At 53.6% G+C, this 20,467-nt stretch overlaps 1 protein-coding gene across 1 annotated transcript in view; it reads left to right on the top strand.

Annotated features, from left to right (window-relative positions):
• Positions 1 to 332: 332 nt before the first annotated feature.
• Positions 333 to 20,467, top strand: part of FADS2 (fatty acid desaturase 2) — a 39,839-nt gene continuing 19,704 nt past the window's right edge. Inside the window, exons 1-4 of the mRNA XM_066360704.1 lie at positions 333 to 710; positions 10,083 to 10,193; positions 11,909 to 12,106; positions 12,221 to 12,322. Of these exons, the coding sequence (XP_066216801.1) occupies positions 504 to 710; positions 10,083 to 10,193; positions 11,909 to 12,106; positions 12,221 to 12,322 (618 nt within the window). The 5' untranslated portion in view covers positions 333 to 503. The remainder of the gene's footprint in view (positions 711 to 10,082; positions 10,194 to 11,908; positions 12,107 to 12,220; positions 12,323 to 20,467) is intronic.

Below are 20,467 nucleotides of genomic sequence, written 5' to 3'. Positions count from 1 at the left end.
GACTCGGCGAGGCCGGGCGGGCGGGGGAGCCGGGGACAGCAGCTCCAGCCCGCTGGCCTTCGAAAGATCCTCCTGGGCCAATGGCAGGCGGGGCGACGAGCCCGGATTGGTGCAGGCGCTCTGCTGATCACTGTGGAAACCCAGGCGGCGGGGAACGCGGGAGGATGCGGAGCTCGGGGCGGGGGGAGCCAGAGGGGCGGGCGGAGGAGGCGTCGAGGGTTTGAGCACCCGAGTTTTTACTGGTGGCAAAAGTCCCTCGCGGGCTGGCGGGCGGAGGGCGGGGCGCAGGAAGGGGACTGCTTAGGGGCACTGGGAAGCCAGGGATATTCCGAGGGATATTTGGCAGCACACTCCCGAGCAAAGTCGAGGAGGTTGGGGGAGGGGGCGCGGTGGGAGGAGGAGTAGGAGAAGACAAAAGCCGTAGGCGGGAGGGCCCGGCCGCACACTCGGGCAACCGGCGCCGGGAGGCCGCAGTACACGGGGGATCCCGGTCGGTAGGCAGCATGGGGAAGGGGGGGAACCAGGGAGAGGGGGCCACCGAGCGCGAGGCGCCGATGCCCACCTTCAGCTGGGAGGAGATTCAGAAGCACAACCTGCGCACCGACAAGTGGATCGTCATCGACCGCAAGGTCTACAACATCACCAAATGGTCCAGCAGGCACCCGGGGGGCCACCGGGTCATCGGGCACTATGCGGGGGAAGATGCTACGGTAAGGGTTTGGGGGTTCTCTTGCCACTTTTCTCTGCTGAAGGCGGGAGTTAGGAACCATGGGTCCCAGGGCGCCAAACCTGCACCGCTGAAGGGAGCACAAGGCGCCCAGGAAGGAAAGAAAGTGTGTCTGCGGCGCTCATCCGCTGCTCCGAATCTTTGTCCCATGGGACAGCGGGGCCAACCTGGCGTGGGAGTCTGCCTCGGGAGGCAGAGCCGCGATGGCGGTCGGAGCAGTGGAGAATCGTGCAGGATCTACCGCGCGCGCTGGGACCCACGCGTCCGCTTCTTCTGCGGGATTCACTGGAGCTAGGGACGCCCCAAAGAGGGCGCTCGGGCCCTAGGACTTTGGCGCCCCCGGCGTAGAAGATGGCCGCCCGGGGCGCTAAGTAAAAGCGCAGAAAAGGAGCCAGGTGTGGGACCCAGAGCGCGACTCTTACTTTCCAGGCGAACTAGGGGGCGGGGAAGGAAAGCCAGTCCTCGGCCCGGGCTTCCTCCTGCCTGGAGTCTGGTCTATGGAGGTCCGCAATGGCTGCCTCGGAAAGACTGTCTGGGAGCTCCTGTTCCCACGCTCTTAAAGACTCCCAGGACCCACCTCACTCCAAGGATCAGCCTTCTTGGGGACTCGGGTGAGAACTTGGGGGAAAAGGAGAAAGGGCTGGAACTTGCAAAGCCCAGGTCAAAAGGCGTCGTAAACTGCGTGAATTTAGCTGCACTGGGCTGGCTTGGCAACAGGTCCAGCTGCACCCGAGGTTACTCTGGGACGTTCAACTCAATGGTCCTCTGTTTTAAATCCGGCCAGGAAGACCCTGGCCGGTTGGCTCAGTGGTAGAGCGTCGGCCTGGCGTGCAGGAGTCCCGGGTTCGATTCCCGGCCAGGGCACACAGGAGAAGCGCCCATCTGCTTCTCCACCCCGCCCCCTCTCCTTCCTCTCTGTCTCTCTCTTCCCTCCCGCAGCCGAGGCTCCATTGGAGCAAAGTTGGTCCAGGCGCTGAGGATGGCTCTGTGGCCTCTGCCTCAGGCGCTAGAATGGCTCTGGTTGCAACAGAGCGATGCCCCAGATGGGCAGAGCATCGCCCCCTGGTGGGCATGCCTGGTGGATCCCGGTCGTGCACATGCAGGAGTCTGTCTGACTGCCTCCTTGTTTCCAACTTCAGAATAATAAAAAATAAAAAATAATAATAATAATAAAATCAATAAATCCGGCCAGGACTGCCCTTGCCTCATCTCGCTCAACCCCTATCCCAGAAACTTCTAAGATCAGACTTTCAGAGCATGAAATGTACTAGTACTAGCTGGGGATATAGTTTAATAACAGCGGAGTGAGAACTGGACATTCTCTTCCCTCAACCTCCACCCCCATGGGGAATCCGGGAAGAGGATTTGGAGAGAGAGGACGAAACAGGCTAGGAGTCAAGAGAATTTTGTTTTTATTTATTTTAACATTTTTTATTGATTGATTTTAGTGAGAGAGGAAGGGGAGACAGGAACTCCGATCTGCTCCTGTGTGTGCCCTGGCCATGATTGAACCGGCAGCCTCTACACTTTGGAAGGATGCCCTAACCAATTGAGCTAATGGGCCAGGGTGAGAGTTTTGTTTTTAGGATGTTGAGCAGGTACTTTGTCCCTTGGGACAGGGAGCTGACCTCTTCCTCAGAGTTTGGGGGAGTGACTCTGTGATGAGCCACAAAAGTTTGGGGAGGGGACTGATGGGCAGATAGAGGTCGCATCCCCTGAAACACTTTAATGCACTGTTAGGAGTCAATCAAAATGCAGTCAGATCCTCACAAGAGGCTAAAAGTCAAGGAAGCTCATAATTCAGTCTCCGTAGGGAATTTCCTATTAAGAACTTCCTCCTCCTCCTTGTTGTCCTCAGAAGGATGATCTAATGGAAGGGCAAGAGCAGTTGTCATTTGGAACTTGTGCAGAAGTTGTAATTTTTTGGCCTTGCCTGTTGGAAAATAGTTGCTTAATTTTTACAGTTTACAAATCTCATTCATATTTAGTACCTCATTTAGCCTGGGAACAACACTAGAGGCCTGTCCGATTGGTCATTGCTCTTTAAACACTTGCTCAAGCAAGTACCGTATTTCCCCATGTATAAGACGCTCCATTTAAGACGCACCTTAATTTTTGGGCCTGAAATGTGAAAAATGTGTATTACATAAAGTTATTGAACTCAGGTTTTATTCATCATAAAATTCGTACAACTTCTCATCACTCAAAAAAGCGGGAAATGGCCTGACCAGGCGGTGACGCAGTGGATAGAGCATTGGACTGGGACATGGAGGATCCCGGTTCGAGACCCTGAGGTCTCCAGCGTGAGCGTAGACTCATCTGCTTTGAGCAAGGCTCACCAGCTTGAGCCCAAGGTCACTGGCTGGAGCAAGGGGTCACTCGGTCTGCTGTAGCCCCACGGTCAGGGCACATATGAGAAATCAATCAATGAACAACTAAGGAGCAGCAACGAAGAATTGATGTTTCTCATCTCTCTCCCTTCCTATCTGTCTGTCCCTCTCTCTAACTCTCTCTCTCTGTCTCTGCCACAAAAATAAAATAAATTAAAAATTAAAAAAAAAAAGTGGGAAATGCAAGTAAAAAAAAATCTACAACCACTGTGTAAGAAGCACCCAGTTTTTAGACCCCAATTTTTCGGAAAATGGTGCGGCTTATACATGAGAAAATACGGTAACCCCTGGGCCTAAACAGAAGACCTACCATCACTGAGTCTTTGCTCCCTATTTCACCTCTGGTCTCCGGATATCTCACTGCTCTGCTCTGCTGTGGCAAAAGGAACCCTCACCTGTGTCCCAAGGGTGTCTGCTCTTCTCATGTCAGAGTCCCCACGGCAGAGCTTTCCCCACTGGGGACTTGTATCTTCCGCTATAATTTCGCCACTCATTCATTCAGTGTCACCATGGCTCAGAGCTGGGCCCCGGGCACAAAGATGAGTAATCCACCCACGGTGACGGCCTCTGCTTGGTTTGCTTCCTTCTTTCCTCTCCGGCTGGGGCTGGACTGCGGGCCCTCCGGCTCTAGCTGCCAGCTCCCTCCACCCGCCTTGTGCACCACTGGCCTGCCCTGGCCCCTCCTAGAGCCCAGAGGAGAGGAGAGGTCCCTCTATCTTACCCTGCTCCTACGCTGTGCTTGTGAAAGGCACCTGACACCTGGAGTGGGGCCGGGATGGGGATCATGTCTTCTTGCAGAAGGTTGAAAATGGAATGGCTCTCTATCCTCCTTTAGACAGGACAGGAGGGTCACAGAGGCGGAGGACCCGGGTTTGGGTGCCGGCCCTGTCAATTCCTGGGCAGGACACTCACCTGGAACTTCCCTTTCCAGGTCTAGGAGGTGGGGAAGTTGTTGTCCGGCTTAAGTGGGCTGCCCCGGAGGTCACTGTTTAAACTTCAGAAGGCTCTGCAGGTGTGCGGGATCATTACAAGTGTATGTGTCCAGCACGCTCAGTGGGGAGCTCAGTAGATAGGAAAAGGAGTGTGAAGAAGGAGAACCTAAGTGACCCCACTTTTCACCAAAGGAAAAGGCATTTCCGGCAGTAGAAGCTCCTCCCCTGGTTGTGCCTGCGGGGCAGTTCCTTCTGCTCGCTCAGGTGGATCTGGGGAGGAGGGTCCAGTGCCTGCTCCACAGCCTCCGGGAAGATCCCACACCAGCCCAGATACTCTGCTCTTAGGAGAGAGGCAGAAGCCTATTTCCCCACTGGAACCCCATCAAGCCCAGGCTTCCTGCGTGGGGCCCAGTTCCTGTGTAGCCCACCCTCCCAACCCCCAGCAGGGCGTGTACCCGGCATCAGGGGCACTCACCAGGGGCTCTAACCCCCAGCAGGGCATGTACCGGCATCAGGGACACTCACCAGGGGCTCTAACCCCTAGCAGGGCGTGTACCCGGCATCAGGGACACTCACCAGGGGCTCTAACCCCTAGCAGGGCGTGTACCCGGCATCAGGGACACTCACCAGGGGCTCTAACCCCCAGCAGGGCATGTACCGGCATCAGGGACACTCACCAGGGGCTCTAACCCCCAGCAGGGCATGCACCTGGCATCAGGGACACTCACCAGGGGCTCTAACCCCCAGCAGGGCATGCACCTGGCATCAGGGACACTCACCAGGGGCTCTAACCCCCAGCAGGGCGTGTACCTGGCATCAGGGACACTCACCAGGGGCTCTTTGGGCACGGCACTGTCCCACCAGCCTCCATTGCTTCTTTCTCTTGGAAGGGACATGGCACGGGGCTTCCTACCGGGCCTGCATCTCTGCTTTGGAAAGGAAGTCCACGTCTACGGCCGTACCACCCCGAGGGCGCCCGATCTCCCTCTGATCTCGGAAGCTAAGCAGGGTACAGCCTGGTTTGTGCTTGGACGGGAAAGGAAGTCAGCATCCCCGTCTCCAGCTGAGATCCCAGGGTCCCTCCTCTGCTTCTCCCTCTCGTGCAGAGTCCCGGTTCCCAGGGCTGCTGCCTGGAGCACTGTGTGCCTGGAGCTGGCTCCTCCCGCACTTCTGAGTCCCGGGCTTAGTGCCCGGGGTGAAACTGGATTAGAGACCAGCCTTGCTCTGCAGAGAAGGTGGACACAGCCAGAAACAAATCATGGCACCTGACACCTGGAGTGGGGCCGGGATGGGGATCATGTCTTCTTGCAGAAGTTAGCTGGCATGGAGCTGGGCCATGGCAGAGGCAGCAACTGTGAAGGCCAAAACGTGTGACATACACTTGTCTTGCGTGTGGGAATCGGGGTGCTCTGGCCCTCCCTCCTGCTGCCTGACTCCTTTCACGACCTATCCTGCTGGGGGTGCGGTCTGCTCTGCCTGTTTGCTACTCCTTTCTCTTCACCTATACCCTTGGCCTTTTCCTGAAAAGTCCTTGGCTTCCCTTCCCGTCAGATAAGGATAGAGCCTGGTTCCAATTCTTGTTCCAAAATCAACCTCTGGGTCGCCGCTGGCCTGCCTGGCCCCACAGCCTGCTCCGCAGCAGCAGGAACTTCTGTGACACAACGGCTATTGGGAACCTTCTGCAAGTGCACGTGGCACATCTGGGACATGGAAGGGGGAGACACAAACAGTGATCACCTCTGGAAGGAAGAGGAAACTCAGTTTGATTGAGGTCTTTGTATTCACAATGGAAAGCTCTGGAGTGTGACCAGGGACAAGTAGCTTCGTCTCCCTCGGTCTCTTCTCAGCTCTACAATAGGATCTGTCTCAGAGTTGGGTCCAGATTAGTGGCTTGTGTCTGCAGAGCCCACGGCGCAGTGGCTAGCCCACGTAACCTCAGCGTGCGGCTCCTCTACCAACCACCAGTGTGTAAGTGCTGGAGAAGGGGAGGTGTTCCGGTGTTCCAGCGCGTAAGCTGAGTTGTGCAAAATGGCAGGAAAAGTCTGAATGTGAGGAAGGGGCAGGCCTCTTGGGATTGGGGGTGCACAGCCATGGGGTCCTGAGGTGATTGCAACAAAAGAGACAGGCATGTCCTCTCCCTGTCTTTCATACGCTAGTGGGGAAGACAAGCAATAAAGAAGTAAGCACAGGTAGTCCCCGACTTACAATGGTTTGACTTAGGATTTTGACTTTATAATGCTGTGAAAGTGATATGCGTAGTGCATTGCATGAGATAATAAGTTTTTTGTGTATTCTTCCGAAGCCAGAAATGGGGAGGCAGTCAGACAGACTCCGCATGCACCCGACGGGGATCCACCCGGCACGCCCACCAGGGGGCGATGCTCCGCCCATCCGGGGCGTAGCTCTGTTGCTACCAGAGTCACTCTAGTGCCTGAGGCAGAGGCCACGGAGCCATCCCCAGTGCCCAGGCCAACTTTGCTCCAATGGAGCCTTGGCTGCGAGAGGGGAAGAGAGAGACTGAGAGGAAGGAGAGGGGGAGGGGTGGAGAAGCAGATGGGCGCTTCTGTGTGCCCTGGCCGGTTATCGAACCCGGGACTCCTGCACGCCAGGCCGACGCTCTACCACTGAGCCAACCGGCCAGGGCCAGATAATCAATATTTTATTATAAAGTAGGCTTTGCATTATTAGATGGTTTTGCCTGACTGGAGACTAGTGTGTGTTCTGAGCACGTTTCAGGTAGGCTGGGCTGAGCCACGGTGTTTGGTAGGTTAGGTGTATTGCGTGCGTTTTCTATTTCCGATGCAGTCCTTTCAACCTGCAATGGGTTCGTCGGGAGGCAACCCCACTGTAAGATGAGGAGCGTCTGTACATAATGCAGCCTGTGATGTTGAGAGCTGCTCTGAAGAAGATAGAAGACGTCTCAGAAAGTGTGGGGCTGGAGGGTGGCCATTTCAGATGGGGTGATTGGGAAAAGCCTTTCTGAGGCACATCCCAAATGGAGCCAGCCATAGGACACTGTGGGAGCAGGATTCCAGGCAGAAGGAAAGAGCTGTGCAAAGGCCCTGGGGTAGAATGAGCTTGGTGTGTTCAAGGGTGTTTTCTACCAGGCCTGCTCAGAAAACTGCCGGATCTACCAGGGACAATGAGACAGTCCAACAGCAGCGCTCAGCTTGAAGTGTGGGGAGCCAGTCCCTGAGTCAGGTGAACTGGGATTTGATCCTGGCTCTGCCACCGGGAGCACAAGATGCCACCTTCCTGAGCTCCAGGGTCTTCATTGTCAAGTAGGGCTTGAGGCCTCAGGGAGGTAACAGAACAGCGCTCCAGCTCCCTGTCTGGCTCCTGGTAGCCTGAGAGCTCCACCAGGCCCCCAGCCCCGGCAAGGGCCTGGGGGTATGACCTGGACCTGGCTGGCAGTGGGAGCTGCAGGCAGGGTACCTGCACTTGCAGACCACTGTACTGAATTGCACCTCTCCGTGAAAAGTAGAGAGTAACCGTTTGTCAGACAAGGCGGTTCCTCAGGAAGCTGCCTTTTATCGAGAACTTCCTGTTCATGTCCCAAAAGCTGTGGTCTGATGTGAGGAGGACCAATGAAAGTTTAGGCCCATCTTGGGGAGGCAGCTCTGCTCACCACAGTGCCACTGGCACGCTGGGCCTGACTTGGAAGCAGCGCTGGGCCTTTCCCAGGGCCTTGGAACATCGGAGCCTGGAGGGTCCTCCCTTTGCAGGGTGGGCCCAGCTGGTCAGGACTGGACCCCAGGCCTCCTCACTGCCGGCCGTGGTCCCTGGAATAGCAACAGGTCTCTTCTCTAAAAATATACATCATGCGATCCTCTGCTACCATCTCTTTCCTGTTCCGGAGGTGGGGGGTGGGGGCGACAACCACAGACCTTTTTTTTTTTTTTTTTTTTTTTTAAGAAAACAACTCTGGGCCCAGTTTTCGTCTGCACAAAGTATTGCTTTGTAAGTCTGTTCTGGACACCTATAGAACAAAGACCAGGCAAAGACTTGGTGCTAGGCAGGGGTGCGGTAAGGAAATGGGAGAACACGGGCAATTACTACTGCGAGGTCCTGGAGTGGGCAGTGGGGGCGACGGAAAACATTTTTATGCGTTGTCAGCCTTTCCCCCATTTCTCCTCACCTTTTTTCCACTTGAAAATTTCCAAACACACAGAAAGGGTGAAAGAATAAGTAAGTGAACATCAGCATAGCGTCCACCAAGATTGACATTTTAACACTTTGCGCCATTTGCTTACGCCCTGTTTACGCATGCGCAGTCGTGTGGAAACAATTTGTTAACGTACCAGCGCAGCCCTCAGTTCTAAACCAGCTTCTCCTAAGAATTGGGGTATTCTCCCTCATAATCACAACACCTTTATCAAACTTAAAAAAATTAATAATTATTTTATATGATCAGATACCCAGTCCATATTTAAATTTTCTCATTCAAGTCCAAAAAAAATGTCTTCTAGAACAGCTGGGGTGTTTTTTCCCCATCCAAATGGAGTCTTTCAAATCCAGCATTGCAGTTTTCTTTTTTAAATATCTTTTTGTTTTCTCTTTTTCAGTCTCTTGATCCTGACATCCCTCTCCCCCCACACTCCCAGCTCCCTGCCCCCCCCCCCCCACGACATTGATTTTCCTTATTGGTTCTCCGCGGCTTCCTGCAGGGGGAAGGAATCCTCTCCCGCGGGGACATCATCCTGTGGGCCGTCAGGGGGACCCGGTGGCAGGTTATCTCCGAGATAGATGCTATATTTCTTATGAGATGATTTACAAAATGTACATGATACGAATAGAAATAACACTGGACAGAAATATGCTAAAATCCTAGCGATAGTGGTCACTGGCTGGGTGGTATTTATTTTCTTCTTTGTTCTGCACATTTTCTAGGTTTGGCCAAACTATGCCCTTTATTATTACTTTATAATCAGAAAGATGAAAATGGACAATTTTTTTTTTTAATTTTAAAAGCAATATAGCAATGTTGGAGAAAGTTTGGAAAGTAATGAAAATAAAGCAAGCACCCTGGCTGGTTGGCTCAGTGGTAGAGCGTCGGCCTGGCGTGCGGGAGTCCCGGGTTCGATTCCCGGCCAGGGCACACAGGAGAAGCGCCCAACTGCTTCTCCACCCCTCCCCCTCTCCTTCCTCTCTGTCTCTCTCTTCCCCTCCCGCAGCCAAGGCTCCATCCGAGCAAAGGTTAGCCCAGGCGCTGAGGATGGCTCTGTGGCCTCTGCCTCAGGCGCTAGAGTGGCTCTGGTTGCAACAGAGCAACGCCCCAGAGGGGCAGAGCATTGTCCCCTGGTGGGCATGCCAGGTGGATCCCAGTCATCGGGTGCATGCGGGAGTCTGTCTGACTGCCTCCCCGTTTCCAACTTCAGAAAAAAAAAAAAAAAAAAAAAAAAAAAAAAAAAAAAAAAAAAGCAAGCAAGCCATAATGCCACCGGCTTAACATGTAATAGTTTATAGAGTCTTCCATAAAAATTATTTTCATAATTTCATGCTTTTTCAATTATGAAAAGCTTTTTTCAGAAGTGCTTTAACCTAATTCTGCATTTGCTTTTAGTTTCACGTTGTCTTCTTAAGCGCATTTTCCACGTGTGGTACTTTCGAGCCTTGTTCTCATTGATAGCCGTGTGCCAGGGTTGTGGGTGGCCCACTTGGCGGGGCCCCAGGCACCCAGCCGAGGAGCCCAAGGAAGCTCACGTCCTTCCTTGGCCCAGCCGAGCCGAGCCCGGTGCTGGCACCTGCATCTCTCCCTGGCGCGGCGCGTTGTGCTCACTCGCCCAGAGGCAGCCGCACATCCCTCTGTGCACCCTTAGTGAGCTCTGGGGCCCCCTCATCAAGGCAGAGAGGCCCGGTGGCACCATGGTGGGAGGTGGGAGCCGGACACTGAGGGATCCCTGCCCACGGGAGGCCGCATCCGGGTCTGAGTGGGAAGCACACAGAGGTTTTGCTGGTGAGCCCTGCCCTCCCCAGTGGGGGTGCAAGCTGAGGTTGGGGTTCCCACTCACCAGCTACCCCCCTGCCCCCCAGGATGCCTTCCGCGCCTTCCACCGCGACCTTGATTTTGTGCGCAAGTTCATGAAGCCCCTGCTGATCGGTGAGCTGGCCCAGGAGGAGCCCAGCCAGGACCGGGGCAAAAACGTGAGTTAGATGGGACCAAGGAAGGGGGGGGGGTTGCGGGGAGGTGAGGACCCCACCTCCAGGTGGAGATAGCGGGGTGTAGAGCAGGGAAGCTTTATGCCAGTCCAGGAGGAGCCACCGCCCATCCCCTGGGGTCAGGGAGGACCGGGAGCCCCTGCGGGAGCACTCCCTCCTTGCCCTATCTGGCTGCCAGGCTGGCTGACCTCTCCACTTGGGACTAATTCAGTCTCAGCTTTTTTTTTTTTTTACCTGTGGGGCTTTCGTGGGTGGCCGGGCTGGGCAGAGGGTATGTCCTCCAGACGTCAGCCTCCCCTCCTGCTGGCTCTCCCCGTCTGCCCCTCCTTGCTTTCCCTCCAGGGCTGATGAGATTGCCTTCACTCCTCCTGGAGCGGGGCTGGTGTCCCACCTGGCCTTCACACATGGCTGCCACTGTTTTCCCCTTTTCCCTGCTGCTTTTAAGTTGTTGCCAGAGATATTCTTCAGATTATTCACTTATCACCCAGGCTCCCAGATCTGACCTCCTTCACCCACATGTGTCACCGGTCTGCCTTTCAAAGTACCCCGGGTGTGTCTCTGTAGATGCCAGCAGCCCCTGCCCGCCTGCCCATCTCCCAGTGCTGCCCACAGTTCCTCAGAGCCATCCTGGGCTCTGCCTCGATGACCCCTGACCCTACCGGTCCTCCCCTGCCTCCCTCCCTCAGCTCTGGGAGGGCAGGGACTTCATCCTGCACAGTTTTCCTGTCACCTGCCTCAACCTCCTCAAGGCCTGGTAGGGGACCCAGGACAAGCACATTGTACCCAGTAGTGGAAATAGCAAGCATTTTGTGTGTGTGTGTGGGGGGGGGGGGGGGTTGGGGGGGTAGAATAGACATAAAATAAAATTTACCGCCTGACCTGTGGTGGCGCAGTGGATAATGCATCGACCTGGAAATGCTGAGGTCGCCGGTTCGAAACCCTGGGCTTGCCTGGTCAAGGCACATATGGGAGTTGATGCTTCCAGCTCCTCCCCCCTTCTCTCTCTCTGTCTCTCTCTTTCTCCCTCTCTCTCTCTCCTCTCTAAAAATGAATAAAGAAAAAAAAAGAAAAAATAAATAAATAAAATTTTACCATTTTAACCACTTTTAGGTGTACAATCAGTGGTTTTGAGTTCGTTCACACTGTGGTACAACCATCACCACCATTTATCTCCGGAACGCTTTCATCTTCCCCAAATGAGACTGTCCCCGTTAAACATTCTCCCTCCCCCAGCCCATGCGAAACCCTGTTCTACTTTCTCTCTCTGCATTTGCCTGTTCTAGTACCTCAGATAAGTGGACTCAATCGAGAATTGGTTAGTTTGTGCCTGGCTTAACCGCACATAACATAGTGTCTTCAAGGGTCATCCGTGTTGTTGTAGCACGCGTGAGCATGTCCTTCCTTTTTTAAGTCTGAATAACGTTCTGATGCGCGGCGGACCACGCTGTGCTTAGTCATCCATCCACCGGCAGTATCTGGCTTGTTTCTGCCTTCTGCCAGTTGTGAGTAATGCTGCCCTGAACACGAGTGCGCAGCATGCAAGCTTTGGAGTTGAATGCTTTCTCTGCCGCTTACCTGGCTGTGGACAATCGCACCGTCCCCGGGGCGGTGCCAGGCCCAGGCAGGCGCGTGGTCATGACAGCGCTTGTTGTGCCTGGTGGCTCCGTGGCCGACACCCGCCCTCTGTTCTTGCCCCATAGTCCCAGATCACCGAGGACTTCCGGGCCCTGCGGAAGACCGCCGAGGACATGAACCTGTTCAAGAGCAACCACCTCTTCTTCCTGCTGCTCCTGGCCCACATCATCGTCATGGAGAGCATCGCGTGGTTCACCATCTTTTACTTCGGCAACGGCTGGATTCCAACCGTCATCACGGCCTTTGTCCTTGCTACCTCTCAGGTGAGGGGTTGACGCCCTCCCCCGTCGCTCGAAGGCCCCGACTGCCCCAGCTCGCAGAGGCCTGGCGGCCTGCGTGCCACTGCCGAGTGAGCACTGGTGGCTCTCTCCCCCCAGGCCCAAGCTGGATGGCTGCAACACGATTACGGCCACCTCTCCGTCTACAAGAAGTCCACGTGGAACCACATCGTCCACAAGTTCATCATCGGCCACTTAAAGGTAAACACCGGCGACCCTAGGCATCTGTCCTGGCCGTTGGTGGTTAGAAGTGCTGTCTCCCTTTGCTCGGAGGCCGGATCCCCTCTCAGGCCAGCTGTGAGCCTCTTTCAAACCCTCCCCTTCTTCGACCTCCCGAGCCCCGGCTCCGTATCTCATTAGACCCACAAAACCAGTGTGTTAGTTATGAAGACAGACACATGCCTCTTGTCTGTTGACTCAATTGATTATATTGTTTGCTCCTTATCTAATAAACTCCTTTTATTTGGGGCCAGTAGAGAAACAGTTTCTCTTGATGAATTGGAGTGTTTCCCTCCCTGGGTAATGTGAGCTGTGTAATACATAGAGTTCCTCTGTTGCCTCCTCCCGGGAGACACAAAGGAGGACTTGGAACGGCGGCCATCCTTAGTCTGGCTTTTGTTAAATGTATCCTCCTCTCTTATGACAGGTCATTTATCTTCATTTTAATCATTTGGTTGTATACAAGTCCTTTATCATAAGCCGTCTCAGATAGGGGTGTGGCAAGGAGATGCTGTCATCATACAAGTCTTTAGATAAGGAGACTTCCCACAGTGTGATGAGCAGCTGAGCCAAAGGGTGAGAGTTGTTTAAAATGCAGAAGGTAAGGCGGTTTTACTGTCCACCATACAGATGAGGAGGCCAGCCCCCGGAAGTAGCAAGTTTGTAAAACCCTAGTTGGACTTGCCATTGACCTGTGCTGATCTGATAGGCGTGGTCTCCTTGGTTTTGGAAATAACATCCTTGGCCAGCTCTCTCTCTGGTAGGGATCATCCTCTGCCCCACCCCTTTCCCAGTGACAGTCAGCTGCTTCCAAAGAAAGACTTCCACCCTCCCCACCCCAGCTTGGGAGGAGCTACCCCTCCCGGTGAACTTTGAACTTATCCCCCTGCGACCCAGATGCATTGAGCCCTGGGCTTGCAGTCTCTAGATCTGGTTGAGGGTGAACTCTCGTTGAACTAGTCACCAGTCCTGCACCAAGTGGTTGTCCTGGCCCTGAGCTGGAAGCTGACAGAGAAACTGGTTTCTTTCCAGAATTTCAGGGGTGAAGGGAAGGGGTGTGCATAGTGGAACGCTTTGTTTCATTCTGTATGCTTTGCTGGCGGATAAAACCCTCCTAGTATCGGAAAGTAACATTTCACTGCTGACCCATGTTATCCCCACATGCTCAACAAAGATGGGCTGTGTCCTGTTTCCAGATTCTGGGCAGGAGCCAGGGTGAGGGGTGGGGGCTTTCCTGCCTGATGTCCCTCGGTCCTTGAAGGGCTCTGGAGCACAGCTCTGTGTCATATGGAACAAGGTCAGGACAATAGATTGGCCTCCATGGAAAACCCTGTATTATGAAATCTGGAATGACAGCAAGGGCGGTCTTTGGGCTCAGGGACTAGAGGAGGTCAGGGACATGGGTTCCACTCGTGGCTCATTAGCCCCCACTAGCTGTGTCCTTCGTGCTGTGTCTAGGCCAGTGTCCTGGCCATGCAGCTCATCTAGGGGGGCCCCAGAGCCAGAACGATCACAGCTCCTCTGGAATGGCTCTGGTATTTGGTGACCACAAAGCTGCAGGCAAGTCTTCTTTTTAAGTTTATATTGATTGATTGATTTCTAGAGAGAGAGAGATCAATTTGTTGTTCCACTTATTCATGCATTCACTGGTTGATTCTTTTTTTCAGAGACAGAGAGAGAGTCAGAGAGAGGGATAGATAGGGACAGACAGACAGGAACGGAGAGATAAGAAGCATCAATCATTAGTTTTTTGTTGCAACACCTTAGTTGTTCATTGATTGCTTTCCCATATGTGCCTTGACCGTGGGGCTACAGCAGACCAAGTAACCCTTTGCTCGAGCCAGTGACCTTGGGTCTAAGCCGGTGAGCTTTGATAACTTTTTTTTTTTTTTTTAGATTTTATTTATTCATTTTAGAGAGGGGAAGAGGGAGAGAGAGAGAAGAGGGGAAGAGCTATAAGTGTCAACTCTCATGTGCCTTGACCAGGCAAGCCCAGGGTTTTGAACCGGCAACCTCAGCATTTCCAGGTTGACGCTTTATCCACTGCTCCACCACAGGTCAGGCTAGGCCGGTGAGCTTTACTCAAACCAGATGAGCCCGCGCTCAAGCTGGCGACCTCAGGGTCTTGAACCTGGGTCCTCCGCATCCCAGTCTGATGCTCTATCCACTGCGCCACCGCTTGGTCAGGCCTCTGGTTGATTCTTGTATGTGCCTTGACCCCAGATTGAACCTGCAATCTTGGTGTATCAGAATGATGGTCCAAGCAATTGAGCTACCAAGCCAGGGCCAGACAAGTCTTATAAGGCCATTTGTTCCTCTGGTCCCTTTGCTGAGACAAAAAGGGGTGACTATAGGGAGCCCTGATGTTCTAGCACAAGCAGTGAGGACAGTGAATCGGATGCCAGGAGCCTTGAGGGGCTGGGACCTACTTTTTTTTTTTAATGAGAGAAGGAGAGGCAGAGAGACAGACTCTTGCATGCACCCCTACTGGGATCCACCCATCAAGTCCACTAGGGGGTGATGCTCTGCCCGTCTTGGGGTCCTTGCTCCATTGCAACTGGAGTCATTTTAGCACCTGAGGCGGAGGCCATGAAGCCATCCTCAGTGCCCGGGGCCAACTCCCTCCAATCGAGCCATGGCTGCAGGAGGTGAGGAGAAGAGAGAGATATAGAGAGAGAAGTGAGAAGGGCAGGGGTGGAGAAGCAGATGGGCGCTTCTCCTGTGTGCCCTGGCCGGGAATCGAACCCGGGACTCCTGCACACCAGGCCGACGCTCTACCACTGAGCCAACCGGCCAGGGCCGAGGATTGTCTTATGTAAGGACAATTCTAAGCAGATGTACCTCTGCTTAACACCCTTTAATCATTCAGCATTGTACTTAGGATAAAATGCGGACAGCAGGGCTTGGCACCATCTAGACTCTGCATCTGGAGGTGGAAACCTGGACACCTGCCAGCCTGTTCACAATCTCATCTCGGGCCACTGCGGCCAGGGCAGGGTGAGGCAAGGGAGGCATGTACCTCGGGTGCAAAATTAAGGGGACACCAAATAAAAACAACTCAGTAATTGCAATAACTTTTTTTTTTTACAGAGACAGAGAGAGTCAGAGAGAGGGATAGATAGGGACAGACAGGAACGGAGAGAGATGAGAAGCATCAATCATCAGCTTTTCATTGCGACACCTTAGTTGTTCATTGATTGCTTTCTCATATGTGCCTTGACCGTGGGCCTTCAGCAGACCGAGTAACCCCTTGCTCGAGCCAGCGACCTTGGGCTCAAGCTGGTGAGCTTTGCTCAAACCAGATGAGCCCGCGCTCAAGCTGGCAACCTCGGGGTCTCAAACCTGGGTCCTCCGCATCCCAGTCCGATGCTCTATTCACTGCGCCACCACCTGTTCAGGCGAAATAACATTTTAATGCAATATTTTCTCTTTTTTTCTCCTTTTTTAGGGAGAGAAGGAGAGACAGACATTTACAGGAAGGGGGGAGAAAGATGAGAAGCATCAACTCATAGTTGCGTCACTTTAGGTGTTCATTGACTGCTTTCTCATATGTGCCTTGATGGGGAGGGAGCTACAGCAGAGCCAGTGACCCCTTGCTCAAGCCAATGACCATTGGGCTCAAGCCAGTGATCGTAGGGTCATATCTATGATCCCACGCTCAAGCCAGTGCCCTTGGGGTTTCAAACCTGGGTCCTTACTGTCCCAGCTTCACACTCTATCCACTGCGCTACCTCCTGGCCAGGCAATGCAATATTATCTTTAAAAGCATAATTAATGCAGAAAAATTCACAATGAACAAAATACCAACTTTTTAAAAAATTTTTTTAAATTTTTTAATTTTTTTACAGAGACAGAGAGTCAGAGAGAGGGATAAAGAGGGACAGACAGGCAGGAACAGAGAGAGATGAGAAGCATCAATCATCAGTCCTTCGTTGCGACACCTGAGTTGTTCACCGACTGCCCTCCCATATGTGCCTTGACAGTGGGCCCTCAGCAGACCGAGCAACCCCCCGCTCAAGCCAGCGACCTTTGAGTCCAAGCTGGTGAGCTTTGCCCAAACCAGACGAGCCCGCACTCAAGTTGGCGACCTCGGGGTCTCGAACGTGGGTCCTCCGCATCCCAGTCTGACGCTCAATCCACTGCGCCACTGCCCAGTCAGGCAATATCAACATTTTAAAGATCAGTCTGGATTGTGCTAAGCCATATTGGAACTGGAGGCAAAAGGAAAAACTTGTGCCCCTGTCTACATGTTTTATGTGTTTTCTTTTTTTCTTTTTTCTTTTTTTTTTTTTGTATTTTTCTGAAGCTGGAAACGGGGAGAGACAGTCAGACAGACTCCCGCATGCGCCCGACCGGGATCCACCCCGCACGCCCACCAGGGGCGACGCTCTGCCACGACCAGAGCCACTCTAGCGCCTGGGGCAGAGGCCAAGGAGCCATCCCCAGCGCCCGGGCCATCTTTTGCTCCAATGGAGCCTTGGCTGCGGGAGGGGAAGAGAGAGAAAGAGAGGAAGGAGGGGGGGGGCTGGAGAAGCAAATGGGCGCTTCTCCTATGTGCCCTGGCCGGGAATCGAACCCCGGTCCCCTACACACCAGGCCGATGCTCTACCGCTGAGCCAACCGGCCAGGGCCATGTGTTCTTTTCTTAATGGTTGATCCCCCTCCCCAGAGCATTAAAGTAGTTGACAAACACTTAAAATTGAAAAGCTAGTGTATTAAAAGCCCCAACATTAAGCTTATTTATCTTAAGATTTATTTATTGATTTCAGAGAGAGAAAGAGAGAGAATGGGGTGGAGGGAGGAGCAGGAAGCGTCAACTCATACTAGTTGCTCCTCACACGTGCCTTGACCGGGCCAGCCTAGAGTTTCAAACTGGTGACCTCAGCGTTTCAGGTCGACACTTTATCCACTGCGCCGCCACAGGTCAGGCTAGGTTTGAATATATTATTTATTACCACAACAGAGTTGACTATTTTATTTCAGTTAATTGGAAATCGTTGAAGATGGTTGCTTGGCTGAAATTGTCAGCCTTAGCAGCGTTCTCGACTGAAAACGAGGTGAACCAAAGAGCAGGTTGGGAAACTCTCGGCGCTGAGGTTGCACCTGTTCCAACCTGGGTGCAGCTTTCCTTTCCCCTCGGGCTCTGACGTGGCTCAGCCCAGCACTTCCAGCCGCCGTCCTGGGTCTCAGGCCTTCCTTCGGCTTCTGGCACAGTCCACAGTGCCCCCTCCTGCACCCTGGAGGCCCTCACCTTGGCTCTCGCCCTCTGTCTCTGTCGGCAAAGCCCCTGCACTCGCCTGGTCCCCCCTCCCAGCCGGCAGACCAGGTGCAGTCCTGAGCGGCCTCCCGGGACCTGTCCACCTCCATGGGCCCCATCATGGCGGTGTGATGCCGACTCCCCCACTAGAGGAGGGCTCGCCTCTCCTTCCCCCCTTCATCCATGGGGCAGGCAGTGTCGCCACCCACATTCTGAGAACACGGGCCGGGTCGCTGTGCCAGGGAGAGCAGGGCTTCATGGGAAGGAGGGTTCGTGAAGCGTAAGGAGGGGCTCTGCCTGGAGAAGAGGAATGGGAGAGAATCACAGCAGAGGAATGCCACGGTCAAAGAGACTTTGTCGCCTGACCTGTGGTGGCGCAGTGGATAAAATGTCGACCTGGAAATGCTGAGGTTACTGGTTCGAAACCCTGGGCTTGCCTGGTCAAGGCACATATGGGAGTTGATGCTTCCAGTTCCTCCCCCCTTCTCTCTCTCTGTCTCTCTCTCCTCTCTCTTCCTCTCTGTCTCTCTCTCCATCTTTCTCTCCTTTCTAAAAATGAATAAATAAAATAAAAAAATTAAAAAAAAAAAAGAGACTTTGTTGGCCCTGGCCGGTTGGCTCAGTGGTAGAGCGTCGGCCTGGCGTGCAGAAGTCCTGGGTTTGATTCCCGGCCAGGGCACACAGGAGAGGCGCCCATTTGCTTCTCCACCCCTCCCCCCCCCTCCTTCCTCTCTGTCTCTCTCTTCCCCTCCCGCAGCCAAGGCTCCATTGGAGCAAAGATGGCCCGGGTGCTGGGGATGGCTCCTTGGCCTCTGCCCCAGGCGCTAGAGGGGCTCTGGTTGCGGCAGAGCGACGCCCTGGAGGGGCAGAGCATCGCCCCCTGGTGGGCAGAGCGTCGCCCCTGGTGGGCGTGCCAGGTGGATCCCGGTCGGGCGCATGCGGGAGTCTGTCTGACTGTCTCTCCTCGTTTCCAGCTTCAGAAAAAAAAAAAAGAGAGAGACTTTGTCATCACATCTGATCCATGTGCAGGGATGACCCCTTCTCTGCTGTTCGCAGCCCATCTCGCTGCCCTGCGGTTGGTTATTCATTCAACAAACATCACGTTTGCTGATAATATGCCTTGCCTCTTATTTCTCTGTTCCAGAGATTTTCAAGTTCATTTGTCTCAGAAATGTGGTTCCTTCGACGAGAAGGATAAATGTGTCATTTGATTCCTCGATCCTCTAAGCTCTCACTCGCCGACACTTACGGGTTTTAAGGCCCACCTGCTTATAGGTGCTTGGGGTCACCGTAGAGGCCATAGTTACTCGCGACTTCCTGCCCACGGTGTCCAGAGACTGTGTTTCTCCCACGTAGAATGTTTCTGTTGGCTGTTAGACCTTTTTCGTAGATGGCCAGACCCCTGGCCAGGGCACGGACGGGTCCAGCCACAGCTCAGCGTGGGGTCCTCATGGCGGGTTAGAGGGGCCCTGCTTCTTTCTGTGCATCCTGGGGCCGCTGTGTGGAGGCACGTGCCCGCAGAATGGGGCGAGATCTTGAGCTGGGGAGACAAATCTGTGGCCTGGAAATACATACTCATGCAATGCTTCTTACCTCCTAGAATCTTGATTTTACACTGACACGTTAGAGCCAGAGAGCTCTTCCCTGTGCGCGTTAGCGATGTAGGCAGTGCTCCCGGTCGCCGTCCCCACGACTCGGTTCTCACCCCTGAGTGCCTAATGTTGTGTCTGGCTGCTGGTTGGACTGTCGCTTGCCAACTACTTTGGGCCCTTGTTTTGTTTGAAAAGGGTTTACGGAGATACACGTCACATAATCTACCATTCGCCCATTGAAAGTGTACAAGCCAGTGACTTAACCATCGTCACAGTTAATTTTGGGATGTCTTCATTACCCCTAGAGAAATCCCTGCCTCTTAGCCATCACCTCCTAGTCCTCTCATCCCTTCCTACCACCCCCAGCCCTGGCCCTAGGCGACCACTCATCTTTCCGTCTCTAGATTTCTCTGTTCTGAACGTTCCATATAAATGGGATCCTCTACAGCAGTGGTAGTCAACCTGGTCCCTACCGCCCCCTAGTGGGCGCTCCGGCTTTCACGGTGGGCGGTAGCGGAGCAAACAAAGTATAATATAAATAAAAAGATAGATTTAACTATAGTAAGTTGTTTTATAAAGATTTATTCTGCCAAACTTAGCGAAAATCTGACATAAAATACTTGGTAAGTAATTATTATTCTATGCTGTAACTTGCTGTAACTCTGCTTTATAAATTTTATAAAGTAAAGTTACTTCCCTACTTTATAAAATCACCATTACTGTGGAACCGGTGGGCGGTTAGAAAATTTTACTACTAACGTAGATACAGAAGTGGGCGGTAGGTATAAAAAGGTTGACTCCCCCTGCTCTCTGTGGTACTTTGGGGCTGGCTTCTGTCACTCAGCCTGAGGTTTTTCCAGGTCCGCCCACGTTGGAACGCCTGTCAGCACTTCACTCCCTTTCAGGTGGGCCGCGCAGCCTCTCAGTGCACGGCTCTTCCTCGCTTTAATTATCCATCCATCAGTTGGTAGCCATTTTGCTTGTTTTGCGTAATGCTGCCGGGAACATTCCCATACACATTCTTGTGTGGCTATGTTTTCATTTCTCTCGGGTTCACGTCAACACCACTTCTTACTGTCCCTGAAACCCGTTACACAGCAAGGCGCCCAGGAGACGCGCCCAGGGTGGGGGCCTGACGGCTCGCGCCCAATGTTGGCGGAGAGCGAGACCACCCCACACCTGCCGCCACTCTCGCTGCGTCGTGGTGCATTGCCCGGGGTCCCCACCACTGTCACCGTCACTGTCTTGCTGTTGGGCAAAAAGGCCTGGAGGCATGGA

This window comes from Saccopteryx leptura, chromosome 1 (genome assembly GCF_036850995.1).
Source record: "Saccopteryx leptura isolate mSacLep1 chromosome 1, mSacLep1_pri_phased_curated, whole genome shotgun sequence".
Classification (NCBI taxonomy): Eukaryota; Metazoa; Chordata; class Mammalia; order Chiroptera; family Emballonuridae; genus Saccopteryx; species Saccopteryx leptura.
Note: the sequence above shows the minus strand (reverse complement) of the source record. Positions and strands in the feature narration are given on the sequence as shown.